Source organism: Onychomys torridus, chromosome 13 (genome assembly GCF_903995425.1).
Source record: "Onychomys torridus chromosome 13, mOncTor1.1, whole genome shotgun sequence".
In the NCBI taxonomy this organism is placed as follows: domain Eukaryota; kingdom Metazoa; phylum Chordata; class Mammalia; order Rodentia; family Cricetidae; genus Onychomys; species Onychomys torridus.
The window spans coordinates 72559473-72574414 of record NC_050455.1 but is presented as its reverse complement, the minus strand read 5'-3'; the positions used below and the strand labels follow the sequence as shown (position 1 = coordinate 72574414).

General features: G+C 40.7%; 1 protein-coding gene across 1 annotated transcript in view; it reads left to right on the top strand.

Annotated features, from left to right (window-relative positions):
• Nucleotides 1-14942, top strand: part of Znf407 (zinc finger protein 407) — a 410446-nt gene that overhangs the window by 283666 nt on the left and 111838 nt on the right. The window contains exon 8 of the mRNA XM_036204673.1: nt 11334-11512. Coding sequence (XP_036060566.1) covers nt 11334-11512 — 179 coding nt within the window. The remainder of the gene's footprint in view (nt 1-11333; nt 11513-14942) is intronic.

Sequence of the window (14942 nt, the reverse complement as noted above, 5' to 3'; positions counted from 1 at the left end):
TTTACAATCTATATAAGATAAAAATTATAACTAACTGATCTAATAAATATTTTCCTATTTGATAGAAAACTACCAGTTTCAGGGAGGCTTTTAATAAATTTAAAGCAGAGTGATGGAGACATTTTCCAGTTGAAATTTACTATTACAGAAAGTATTTCAAAGAATCTACTTCAGCATCACCTCAGGTGCCTCAAAAAGATCCAGTGATCTGGCCTTCTATAATTGTATTTATAGGATGATCATTTGGTTACCATTAGTGGTTCCCCCTCTCCAGGTTGTGTGAGTGTGTGTGCCCATCTGCCTGCCTGTATGTATATATGTATGCATGTATGTATGCCTGCATGTCTGTCTGTCTGTCTGCACAGTTTGTGCGGAGGATGGAGCACACATGCCAGTATAGATGCAGACAGTTTTGGAGTCACTTCTCTTTCTCCCTCCTTTACTTGGAATCCAAGGATCAGGTACAGGCCTTTAGGCTCTCATAGCAAGGACTTTTACCCACAGAGCTGCCTTGGTGGCCCATCCACTCTTTTTAAATATCTAACTTGCCAACACTCTCCTAGAACTTACCTCTTCTGCACACGCATTATACTGTTTGTAATTGGTAGTTTGAAAGGCTAGAGTCTTCCCACGTACCCCACCCCCAGCCTGCCCTTTCTGCCCTGTGGACTCCTACAGATGACCTAACTGGCCTTTCCCCTGCCTCTCACTTCTTAGCAGGATCTTGTTACTGTGAGAGATAGCAGGTTCTACTGTGTACCCCCTGACACACACACACACACACACACACACACACACACACACACACACACACCCCACAGATTCTTTCCTTGTCGGAGTGTGGTCACCTCTTCCTGATTCTGGTTCCTTTCTTCTCATCTTGTGCTATGATTCTTAAGTCCCTCAGACTGGCTGGGAAAAGGTGAGTATCCTGTGCTTCAGCACATCTCTCCCAGTATGGCATTTCCTCCATGACATTGAATGTTTCCATTTTACAGAGAACTGTAAAATCCAGTTGTTTTTGAAATTGTATTGTGATCAGATTCACTTCACATTTGTCACAAAGATGTTATCACAAGTAATCTTGGTGATCCAAAAATATATGAAGCAAATCCCAATAGTTTCCTTAGATGTGGAAAACATTGTGTTAAACATAACAATGATTACCATTAAAATTAATGGGGCATCTTACTCATTAACACCTTAACCATGCATGTATTTATGTTTGAAATGCTGAAAGGACCCTATAATGCATCATTTTTAGACTAAACTTCTTTTAACTTAATATTACTTTTTAGGAGTCTTTCCATCTTAGTACTTTATTCTGTTTAATGGAGATGGTGTTTGTTTGTTAACACATGTAAAAAAATCAGGTGTTGCGCACAGCAGGCCTTCTCAGCTTGGGAAGATGTTCATAATCCTGTGCAGTAGCCAAACCTTTTCCTCCTGCACCCACCATCAAGACCTCTTTGGTCTAGATCAAAGCCCAGTTTCTCAGTGGGAGACATTATTCTGCAGAACTGTCTGGCACTGCTAGGGAAGAGCTGGCCCTTCCAGGGTGTATTCAGGATGAGCAAAAACAGTCCTGCGACTGACCCGTGAGACCTGTTGCTGTGTTCTGAAGTCACACCTTCAGGCTGGGCGATAACTCTCCTTCCTTGTACTGTTAGCAGTAGTGTTCATTTTCTGCTTCTGATATTTAAAGCTCCTAGTCTTCTTAGATTTCAACCTGTGTTCCTTTAGTTTTTAATTTGTATTCCCTTTGTTTCTAGAGACATTGGTCACATCCTGTGCACATAAACATTTATATCTCTCCATTTATGTACCATTTATTCATTCTTTATCCTGCTGGGGCTTTTTCTATTTTAAAAATTAATCAAAAGTACTCCTTTTATAATCTTCAATAGTCACCTGTTTGTGTATGTTTATATATTTATATATAGATTCTCTAGAACTGGATTTACAGTTATAAGCCGCCATACTGAAGCTAGAACTAAGTCTGGGTCCTCTCCAAGAGCAGCCAGTGACCTTGAGCACTGAGCCATTTTTCCAAACCCCAAGAATTTCTTTATTCTTACTGATTTTAATCAACTTTAAATTTAAGCAGCACAGGTGATCAATCGATGATCTCAGATTATTCTCGTTTTTTCCTTGTGGGTCCTCAGGGAGAACATAGTGGTAACGGAGTATGTGTGGCTCTCGAGCTATCTTACCCAGATTGTGAGACAAACAGGAGAGCACACAGGGACACTCACTTCCTGTGACTGTTGGAAGCCTGGGAGTCTCCTCTGCCTCGCTGTTTGTTGTCTTCCTGGGCTAGGGGCTTACCCAGGGGATTTATGAGTAGGTGACACTGTCTTGACAATAGGATGGCCTTTTCTGTTGATATAAAGGTTTTCTTTGAATTACTCTATTCATTTGAATTTTTATTACAAAGATTCTGTAAAACCTGCTTTCTAGACACTTACATAAATAAGGGTTTACTGTTTAGTTTGATATAATTATTTTAGGACTTAATGATAGTAATTATTTTCATGAATGAGTTTAAAATCTTTTGAACAGTGAATATATGTGTTCTTACCTGTTAAACTTTGCAGGTATGATAGATACCTCATGTGTGGTCATATCAGTTGTGACTGTTGGAGTGAGTCTGTTTGTATTCAAACAGATTGAAATCACTCTTATACGCAGTGAAGCAGTCGCTGGTGATCGTCCAGGTATTTGCGGCACTTCGTCTGGTGAGAAAACTAGCTATAGCAATGGTAGTAAAATCCTTCATGCTTAGATCGTGTACGTCAACCATTAGGACAGCCTCATGAGATGATGTGCACTTAGAGTACCATTCTGTGATCAGAAAGTTGGAAGCAAATTGCTCAACAAAAGTCAACATGCTTTCGGGCTGGAGAGATGGCTTAGGGGCTAAGAACATCTTACTGCTTTTTCAGCATCCATACCAAGTGGCTTACAGCCACCTGTAACTCAAGCTTCAGAGGACCTAACACCCTTTTCTGGGCTACGGAGGCATCTGCACTCACAGACCTCTACTCCAATGCATATATACATAATTAAAAATAAATATTTTAAATAAATATTTTGAAAGTAAAACTTTCAGAAATTTTTATTGCAGTATACATTGTGAGTTTCTATGGGTAGAATGCAGTGGGTAGTGTTGCCTTAACCTGAATAAGGAGCCTCCCTACCTCACTACTTTTGTGTTCATAGTAGATCATAATATCTATTGGCATCTTGAGTACAGAACTTTTTAAAGAGGGCTTTATAAGCCTTCATGCAGATCTTATAAATTATTTCCAATACATTTATGGTTTTTGATTTGTAAAATTTTGCAGTATTTGTGTGCTGAAATCTATATTTGACTTTATGATCCCAGCCTTCATTATATCCTACATACACTTTATGTCTGAATAAAAGTCACATTTTTTTTTCTAAAGCAATATTTAACAAAGAAGCAGATACTATATACAATGATATTGGATTTTGTGCTAGTATGTTGTGGAAAGAGAAGTGAGAAAAGTAGAATCATTGATTGTCATGTGGCATTCATATTATGCTATAGAACAAATGAAGATGTGGCATCACTGTACCTGTGTGGTTGCACATATAACGCCTGATTAGAAAGTCACTTTGGGATTCAGTGTGTTGACTCTCAAACTAAAGGGGAGATAAGGAAAACATGCTCTCGGGGGTCCAGATAGAATAATATCAACGCTTTGCTTATAAAATGTGTTTGTGATTATTTTATAAACATAATTTGGTCAAGCAATATTCCAAATAAATGCCTTTTAAAATAATAATTTTAAGCACATCTGTACATACATATATATGCACATATATGCACACATGTTAACAGATGCATATTCTACGTGGGTGTATGCTTCCTTATATTTCGTATATTAGAGTAGACTCTGTCTACTCCAAACCCTCCTCTCTTCTGAATTCTTTCTTTAGGGTGATTTAGGTCAATTTCACACTGTCATCATATATTTATCTTCATTCTTTAGGTATTTAGTTCCTATATTCAATTAAATCACTTTTAACTACTTCTACAATTTTTGAAGCTATATAATGCTATCTATCTGGAATTCATTGTGATTTGGTTTGTCAGAAAATACTTTAACCCATGACTGTGCATAGAATAAGTCCTGTTTGCCTTCTGAAATTAGTTGTCACTTCTAAGCCATCCCTCTTAATTTGATAATGATTTCATAAGTATAATTTTCAAAAGTACATCATTTCACTTATTTTTTTTTTCTTGGTATTAGCTATAAATTTAGGATCCTCCATCTTTTAATTATAAATAGCACATCACTATTTTCTCCTGTAATAGATTTAGCTGTGTAGGGGTTTATCATGTCTCTTGGATCACTATTTCTACTTCCAGTCCACTTTTCAGACTGTCACTGTTTAGTATTCATGGACTTTTTCTAAGCACCAGTGTGAATTTATACTGTATGCATACAGAAATATTTGTACAATATCTCTTTGAGGTAACTGATTTTCTTTGTGTATATATGAGTTTGTCTACATTTTAGCATACCTCTAATTGCTTTTAGTACATGTTTGTTACATGAAAAACTCTTCATGGGGAAACACACACACACACACACACACACACACACACACACACACACCTACTCACCCAGAAAGGAAAGCTGTGGCAGACCAAAATCCAACTTGATTTTTTTTGTGATTTTTTATTGTGAATTTTTATTGTGATTGCTATGAAGAGTGTGAGTGAAGGGTTACTTACAGGAGCAAGGATGACTCAGAAGCAGCTGTATCACTAAGAAGTGTACCACAACATAATTGAAAACTCACAAAAGCTGCATCCCTGGATCTTTCTGTACAACCTACAGGCAGCTCCACAAATCTCTCATCACTTCTGCTGGTCAAATTCTCCTTCCTATAGTTGTTTTCTGTTTCCATATTCCTTGGGAGAAGTCTTCTTGGGTCTTTCTGTTTTAAGCTTTCCTAGACATGGGAAGTTTGAGTGAGCAAGCCATGAGGAGAAAGCCAGAAAGCAGCTTTCCTCTGTGTCCTCTGCTCCAGTTCCTGCTTCCAGACCCCTGCAGGCATAAGTGTTCCTGTCCTGGCAGCTATTTCCCAAATAACTAACACTGTGACTTAATATTACTTATAAATGCTTGGCGAATAGCTCAGGCTTGTTACTAGCTAACTCTTACATTTAAATTAACCCATATGTTTTTATCTACACTCTACTATGTGGCTTGGTACCTTATCCCAGTACTGCATGCTCATCTCACTTCTCTCTGCATCTGTTGGCAACTCCTCTGACTCCGCCCCTCTTCATCCCAGCATTCTTTTTGCTTCAGACTGTCTTGCCCAATCTCTTCCTGCTCAGCTATCGGATAATCAACTTTTTATTAACAATGAGAGCAATACATATTTATAGTGTACAGAAGGATTATTGCACAGCAGCCCCTGTCCTGACTTCCCTCACTAATGAACTGATCTGCAAGTGTAAGAAAAATAAACTCTCTTTCCCAATTTGTTTTTTTGCTCTTGGTGTTTTGTTACAGCAAGAGATACCCTATGACAGAAATTGGTAATAGTTCTTGAGGCATTAGTATGACAAACCTGAGCGTGTGCTGGGGGTGGGTATTATGGAAAGACTTTGGAACTTTTTGCTAGAGAAGCCATTGAGTGTGCAGAGTTCCATGAGCTGTTGTGGGAACTTAGATGATAATGCTGATAGTAGTGAAGACAATGGAGGCCTGATTTGTGATGTTTTAAAGGGAAGTTTATGAGTCCCATAAAGACTGTATCAAGACCATGCCATATTTTGAATTAAGAATTTGTGGGGCTGAAGAATTGACTGTGATTAACAGGAAGTCAGCACTGCCAAAGTCAAACCTTGCTTTGCTGGGAATTGATGCTGGTTGACTGGGACTAAAGAATCATCTGTGGTTAAGAATCAATCAACATCACTGAGGTGAAATTTTCTGGAAAGTGTTTCCTTGGTGTCAGCACACAGAAACTGTGGTCATGAAGGCCTCAAGGCTATACTTGGTAATCGTAAGAGTCAACCCAGATGGTTTTAAAGGCATGAAGTGGTTGTAAAGAGCAGCTGGGGCTTGGTACGTTGAAAGGCCATTGGTGAAGATGTATCCTCAGTTGAAGTAGAAGCCCCAAGATTGTTGTTTTGTACCTTGTGGCAGGGCCAGTGTCCTTGAAGACAGTCCAGGGGAGGCATTGGTGAAGGCAGAGCCCAGTTGCAGCAGAGACCCCAAGACTTTGGAGATAGGAATACTATCTGATACCAACCAAGGGCAACAGCACCTGTGCAGTGGAGCCTGCCTGTGCCTACCAGACAGGCTGTGTGTGCTGTGAACTGCAGAGGCAGAGAAGTTGGACTGTCAGGCCCCTTGGAACCTATAAAATCATGAGTTCAACCCTGACATTGGACACAGAGATATTTATCCTGTTAATCTGTGCTTTGCTCTGATTTGTGAAGTTCTTCTTTATGAAGTAAGAAAGTATTTAACTTGGGATTTTTGTCGCGCACGCCTCGACCAGCAAGGATGACGCAACAACGGGGCTCTCCTTAAAACAGTTTATTCAGGACCCTTGTTAGTTGCGTTGTCTCTCTCCTGGGCAAGCCTCTCCCAGCACCTAAGTAGGGCTGGGCTGCCAACCCCAGGCAGCCACATGGGCACTATCCACAGGTCCACGCATATGCCAGCAGCACACGAATCCAGCCATAGCCAAATAAGGAGCTGTTTACCACAAAGAGTGTTTGCCATCGGGAAGGCAGAGGGTGGAAGCCAGCGCCATCTTTAGGGTGCGGCTACACGCAGCTCTCTACATTTTTTATTTTTACAGGAGTACACGAGTGAGCCATTTTGATTTTAGAGTCTTCGGAAATTCAAGAAGACTGGATATGTTAGAGAAGTTAGCTGCTTTAGAGAGGCTTTGAACTTTGAGAGAGACCTTGCATGTCTTAAAGAGACTGAACTTTTAAAGTATTTTACTTTTTAAAGACTGGGGGGCTTTTAAAGATATACTGTGTTTTATATTGTGATGTTAAGATTAACATCACATCTTGAGGATGAGCAAGAAAAAGAAAGGTTATGCTTAATAGTACTGTATTAGTGTATAACAGACGAAGATTAGTTGTCCTGGTGTTTTTGTTCATTTGTTGCTTCTTTTTTGCCACCTTGATACAGGCTACAGTTATCTGAGTCCAGGGAACCACAGTTGATTGGCCTTTAGACAAGCCTGTGGGGTATTTTTCTCAATTAGTGATTGATGTGGAAGGACCCAGTCCATTGTGGGTGTTGTGCACCTGGGCAGATAGATGGTCCTGGGGTGTGTAAGAAAGCAGGTTGAGCTAGCCATGAGGAGCAAGCAGCACCCCTTCAAGGTCTCTGCTTCACCTCCTGCCTCCAGGTTTTGCTTGAGATTCTGCCCTGACTTGCTTTGATGATGGCCTATGATGTAGAAGATTAAATGGAATAAACCACATTTGGTTATGGTGTTTTGTTAGAGCAGTAGAAACCCTGACTAAGACAGTTATCTTATTCAGTTCTGTTTTTAGCTGATAGCCTCAAGGGGAGGGAGTGTTCCTTTTCTTTAAGGGTGTACCATTACCATGTGTATCCGGACAGCCACAAATTGGACTCGGTGGGTTAGAAAATAACAAAAGGGGCTAGTGAAATGGCCTGGTAGGTAAAGGTGCTTAATGCCATATCTGAGAACCTGAGTTGGATTACTTGGATGAACATGATAGAAGGAGAGAACCTCGGTTGACTTCCAGACACTCACACACCCACTGTAGCATGATTGCATCCACACACAATAAATTAATTAAGGAACATATTAAAAATTTAAAGGATATAAAGTTGGAGAAGAAGGGGGTCTATGTGGGGAGAGAGGGTAGATCCAGAAGGAGTAGGGTGTGAATATGCATGAAATTTTCAAAGAATTAATTTAAAATTAAAACTCTTAAATGTGATTCTTAACAAAACAGTATTTGGGGTTTTGGTCCTGGCAAGTCCTCAGTGATTATCTCAACCTTTGGAGCCGTTAAATCTCCCTTCTGCACTCCCACAGTGGTAAATCCTCTTTTTCCTGCTGAGTGTCTGGTGTCTTTCCTCAGCTGTGAGCCACCTGGTAGTCCTTGTAACCTGGAATTGTAGCCATTGAGTTTAGAAATGACAGTCACAGGTGCCAGCATTCTCCATGAGATCCTCAGGTTCAGTAGTTTGTCTCTGCTGATAGCTGCTGCTTACTGTGTGTCAGAGCCTGGGTGCATGTGCTCCACACTTCTGCCCTTTGTTCCTCCATGCTATTTTAGAAGACCTAGGGTCCAAATGTGAACCATTGGGCAGCTTTGAACTACTCTTAGATCCTGGTGAAACTGTGTGCATGGCATTTTCCTTTTATAAAGATTAAATCCAAGGTATAGGTGATTTGAAACTCTTATCCTTGCTTTATAGTTAAGGGGCCAGGATCTCAGAATTAAAGTAATTGTCTTAGATTACAGAGCCCTACATAGAGTTGGTTGGCATTTACGGATTGGAAATGGAGTCTGGGCTGCCTGACCTCATGCCTAAGTTTTCTGCCCCTCAGCAGCCTACTGGCTTGAAGTATCTCCAGCAGGAGGATGGGATATAGAACACATCTTCCTGCAGGTCCAGAACCAGGGTTCCTCAACTGTCCTGTTCTATCCCAGGGCAGGTGCTTATGCTTTCTTGTTTGCATTCTTCTTTGTCCAGAGAGGGTCTCTTGGATCTCATCCTCAATCACGCGAGACAGAGAGCTCTTCTGAGTATTGAAAGTATGCCTAGAACTCCTTAGCACATTTCTAATAATTTTTATTCCTCATAAATTAGCTTTGCTGAAGACAGGGTGCAGAGGGAGGTAGAATAAACTCTTTGGCACATGGAGATTCCAATGGCAGAAGAGGGAAATTCAGAGATGAAAGTCCTGGCCCCTCAGTTTTCGCCTCTTCTGTCCTCTAGGTGCTTGCTTTGTAGTTCTTAGCAGGGGTGATCAGAGGACGTCTTGCATGCACATGTATCCATGGTATCATGGCTTTGTACAGCCAGTCTGCAGGAAAGGTGTTTTGCTAATTATATATCAGATAAAGTGACATTTGAGTGATAAACTCAATATAAGTTCATTATTCACTTGGGTAAAACAGTTTGAAGCTTCTTCATTCTGGAACCTTGGCCTTGTTACCTTCTTCGATTTTACTAACATAGAGGGGGTATTTGTGTTGTTGGACTACCTTTAACCTGATCTCAAGGGTGTCTGTACATCTGAGTGGTTTTGCAGTCCTTTCTTTCTGTGTACTGTGCTGGAAAATTGCCATGTGAAAGGCACTATTCTAATGTACTTGAGTCCAAATGGGCCCCCAACAGAAACCATAACCACTTACTAGACTGTTACTTCAGGAATCAACTTTTCTTTGCTATATTCATTTGATTTTCTGTAAAATTACTACTCCAGTGATTCTTGTGTCAGTGATGATATTTGATGTGAAAGAAGCAGTTTAGCAGGAGGAAGATGACTGAGGGTGAGAGGCAGGAAACCCTCCCTGGATAGAGAAGGATGCAAAGCAAGGTGGAGCCCCTTAGTACCACCAGTGCCCCAGCTAAGTGTGCCCGCCCTCTAAAGTATACAGCACCTTCCAAAATTAGCACCACCAGCTGAGGAGCAGCCTTCAGCATGTGAGCCTGTGAAAGGCAGTTTGTCCTAAGCTGGAACAATTACCTTACTAATCCTGACCTCACAGGCTCAAGTGGTGGTGTCACGTTCACCAGGCTAGTAGCACATGTGTGCTGTTCTTCTTTTCACTGTTGATTAGCAATAGGGAATTCATGTGCAAAACAGATTTAGTAATCAGTGTGATACAAGGGAAATGAAATATGTATTTGTTTATCACCTAGCTTATGCATATTCTGTCTAAGCTCAAAGAGGCATTTAACAGCCAGCTTGGCCGAGCCTTGACCCAAAGCACTTTGGAATTAGCTGGAAAATCTCTGTAGTTCCAGTTCTATCCCCACACATGGTGATGTTAATTTTTTTTTTAATTTTTAGTATGTAAAATTTAAAGTATTTTTGGAAAGTAAAAAGAGTAAAGCATTTCAGTATTAGCTGTATTAGCATTTTGATGTGTGTCTTTCTAAAGTAGCTTTGCTTTCAATGGCCTAGAGGGACTTATTTTCCACATTAACCATTCTAACTGTACTTAGAGGAAGTGCACATTTGCTGAATGTCTACATATCATGAGCATAGTGGTGGCAGAAGCTTTCCCCAGTAACCTGGGATTCAGTGCAGGGCTGTCACTGTGATCCAAGGTTCTCATTCCCTTGCATCTCAGCATCCTTTCTATCAGTAGGAGACCCCTTACTCTATCTGTGAAATTCTGTTCCTCCTTTCAACCACTCTTCCATTCCCTTGAGAGTGAATAAAAAGGGGCTCAGTCTCCATTTCCAGCCTTGCTCACTTCCTTTACATGTGAATGATAGCACAGGCTAATACTGTAACCATCTTCACCTTCTTGACTAATATATTCCATGAAAAGGAAGCATCATGATGTAATTAGACACCATTAGACATCAGGGTGTTCCCTGGCCTTTTATTGTGTGGCAGGACAAAAGGTATATCTCAGCCTTATTATGTGTTTATGAAGCCTTCTTCCAAGAATGTTTGCAGGGTTTCGTTCTGAGGAAGTATCAGTGCATGACTTATTCTTTTTTTCTACTTACTCCTGTTTTCCTTGGCTAGTGGGCCATCAACTATAGCATCCAGTCTGGCCTCTGAAACTCCACCATCACAGGGAACTTTCTGGTACCAACATATTGCCCTAATATGGGGCAAATCAAGGGACTGTTTGTCACCTTTCTGTCTTCAGGTTGTCTCAGGACCATAAGTAGAAGCAACATTTACCGGCGGAACCTAAAATCATAAGTCTTTCTTTCCTCCGTGCTTTGAGCTCAGTGACTTTCCTTTGGTACCTCTCTGCAGCCATGCTGGTATATCCTGGTGCGTAAGCCAACACCTTCACTGCCCTCAAATAGTACCAGAATAATTTGATATTAAATATAAAGCCTGGGATTTTGTGCCTTTAGCTCTATATAGAACTGAATTGCTGAGGCAGAAGACCACCTTTGGACATACTCCCTGGGTTATAGAGCTGACATCATCCTATGGGTGATTCCTACTTGTTAACTGTGTGACTGATTGGTTACAACAAGGAAGCAACCGTGCCAGAAGCAACCAGTGTCAGCATTTGTGGCATAATGATACTTATGTAACCTAATTCCGTTTACTTTCTTACTTTTTAGGTCAAACTGTGCTGAGAATATCCGCAAACACATTTTACACACTGGAAAACATGAAGGTGTGAAGATGTACAACTGTCCAAAATGTGACTATGGGACAAATGTCCCCGTGGAATTTCGAAACCACTTGAAAGAGCAGCATCCTGACATTGAGAACCCTGACCTGGCATACTTGCATGCTGGTAAGGAATGGAAACCATTAGAGTGCTTGTGGTTTGTTTTGTTGTTGTTGTTGTTGTTATTTTTAACAAGATCTCATTTCATTTGCCACAGTAGTTAGGAAGCTTTTTGTAGATGGCTGTGACTTCTTTGAATGGAATCCAGTGTTGACAGAGTCTGTTTCTGGCCCTGTATCATCATGTTTCTTCCCCACTCTGCATGGAAATAGACCCTTTCACCTGCTTTAATCACATATGCAAATCTAACAAAATTATTGTTGGGCATCAAAGCTAATAGCAGATGTTTAAAACATAGTCAGACACTGATCAGAGTTTCTTTTGAGCTTTGTTTTTATTAATTGATAGAGCTTAATTTTTTCAGTGTACTTATGATTTCAAATGTTACACTGTATTCTTTGTACCACTGTTTTCCCATAAAACTCTGGAAGTTGGAAGAATGTGGCTGGGGAAGTGACTCAAGCACCTTGGAGGTTACAGGATCCTCCCTTTCCAGCAGTCAGGAGGGGAGGAGCCTGGGGATGGCATGGCTGCCAGATTGCTCCTACCTCTTGACGTATAAGTCAGATATGATGCAAGATGTCATATATAGCAGTGACTCTAGGTAAAGCAAATTGGTTCCTGTCACCCAGCTTTTTATTTAATTGAAAAATGTCCCTGAGTATAGAATCTTCTATACACAATAGGAAACATTGGGCTGCATATATGTCATTCTGTTTAAGGAAGCATGCACCCCTAAAGTCAGTGTAGGAAAGTGTCCTGGAATGTGGCCCTAACAGCACCAAGTGAAGACACAGCTAGTGTATCCTGGTCTGCTGAAACTGATGGCTAGTCACTTCTGCTTCTCACTTTGGCCATGTGGCTCATAACAGACTGGTTTTACCATGCCAAGGATTAGTTAGTATACATCTGTGAGGGTGCCATTGTATGATGCATGCAATGGAAAGATTAGCTCAGATACTCTGTGGACAGGACTATAATAAGCATGGTTGGTAAAGCCAGGCTGGGTGTGTGTGAAAACCAAGGGAAGGCCTTTCTATAAAAACTGGGCTGTTTTAAGATATGTATTTTTGCACATATGATGTCCACATCAGAGAAAAGAGAACTTTGTGGATAATTTAAGTTAGGATAATCTTAATGCATATGACAATGTGGGACTATGCCAAGTTTGGTACTGGTGTATTCTTTCAGTTTTCTCAATTTAAAATAATATTATCATATATTAAAGTAATGATGGGGTTGCTGGTTTCTTGAGCTCTTTTTTATGCAGGAATGTTTTGGGAACCAAACAAAAGCAAAGGTCTCTACTTTTTTCTGTTTTGGTGAGGTTGGCACTTTAGACGTTTTAATATCTGTTTATCAGTGAGAGTTCACACAAACAGATAAAGTCCGCGTAGACTATTTTGACTATCTCTACCCTTGGGCTCTTCATCAGGATGAAAGCAGTACAGCAGAGGTGCTGGAAGTACTGACCTAGAAGGGGGTTAAGCATGTGCACTGCATGGCCTAGACGGCCAACAGAGCCCTTACCCAGTGTGACTGTTCCTCCAGCTGCTTGGCCCAGAATGCCCCCCCCCTTCCTCTTCTCTCTCTCTCTTCTCTTCTATCACCTAAGCTATACATTTACCGTGGACTCTATCTGACGTGAAGTATCTCTTAACTTGTCAAAGAAACAAATACCACAGAAAGGAGGAAGCTCCTCACAGATGGCATCTGTGTCCATTTTATGTCTTAGACTAGAGGGGCAGACCATGTGTCCCATGTACTAGTGGTGCTAGATGCTATTTGATGGTAGGCCTTGATGTCTCACTGGCTGTGGACAAAGATTTGATGAAACTGTTCCACTTCCCTGTGTGTGTGAGGCTCATGAATGATGACCTTAGTTCTCTTTGTATCTAGCACACGGTACGTACGTGTTCATGAGTAGACAAGGTAGCCTGTGAGAGGTTGGGGCTAGCAGTAGCAGGAGAGTCTGCTTCCTGCTCAGCCTCATCCGGTTTGCTCCAGCATTGTTTGCCTTGCTGTGTTCTTGCAGGGGTTTTGCACTTTCATTTCACTTATTATTACTCTGTGAGGGCATGTGTATGTGTGATGTTGGGGACAGTGGGGAAATGTGTGCACAGGCCACAGCACAGGCATGGAGGTCAGAGGACAGCTCTCAGGAGTCGGGTCTCATCTACTGTGGCTTCTAAGGATCTAACTCAAGTTGCCAGGCCTGCATGATGAGGGCTGTTACCATCTGAGCCTCTTAACACTCACTGCTCTGTGTTTTGTTTTATTTTTTAAATATCATTTCTCTCAGCTATTAGTGGGAAACTTAGTATACATTTCCTATTATTGTGGATTAGTATATTTTCATCCAGTGACTTCATTCTGTTAACTTTGGCTTTTGCATTTTTTAAACATACATCACTGGATACATAGTATTTTAGGATGTTTTACATACCTGCATACATACATACATACACACATGCATTCATACAAACTCATATATGATGAGGTATATCTGTATATTTTCTTATGATAATGAAATGTTCTTTTTCTGTCTATCGCTGTACCTCTTGCCATACTTTTGTGTTCATGTAGTCTAGCCCCACCAGCTAGCCTATATGCAGCACATGATAGTATGTTTTAGTCTGATATTCAGAGGTAATATTTTACATAAAACACTATCTTTTACTTAGTATTCATATGTCATGTAACTTGATATATTCACTCTAGCCAAAAACAAAACTACACACATATGACTGGGGTAGAGTGTATGTTATGTGTTAGCATAAAGGAATACTCAGCATCAATGAAAATGTATGAATGAATTAAAACTACAGTCAACAATGGTATATAAATCTTTTAGTCATATCATTGGATGAACTAAGCTAGACACAAAAAGTCCATTGTGAATAATTTCTGAGTGAAATATAATCATAGGCAGCATCAACCTTTTGCCCTAGCCTCAGGGTGTGCTTTCCTCTAGGTATCAGTGGTTGCCCTATTCTGTTTCTTAACACTAGTTGGGTCAGACTGTGTTCAGTTGGAAAACATTCATCTGGTGCTCTCCTGTGAGCCAAGCATAATCTGTACTTTTTTAACAAACATACTGCCCAGTTCTAGATTTCTAAATAGCTAGTAGGATGAGACATTATAATCACATTAGTCCCCCAATATTGGTATCCATTTAAAGTGGTCAGAATTCTCTTGATCATGTATTTCATCTGAGAATCCCTTTGACTTTTATCTCACAGGTTCAGCTCCTTGGCCGTTTCTCTTCCTCAGAAGTAAGCTTGGTACACATCCACTGCACCTTGAGACAGAGCTGAATGTGTCAGTGTTGGCATCGCAGCGACCTCCCTGGCTCACGTGTGGCTCTTTTCTCTTTAGCAGTTCGTCTTAGAATGCCGTAAGCTGAGCAGAGAGAAAGGGCGATGATAGAGAGGGG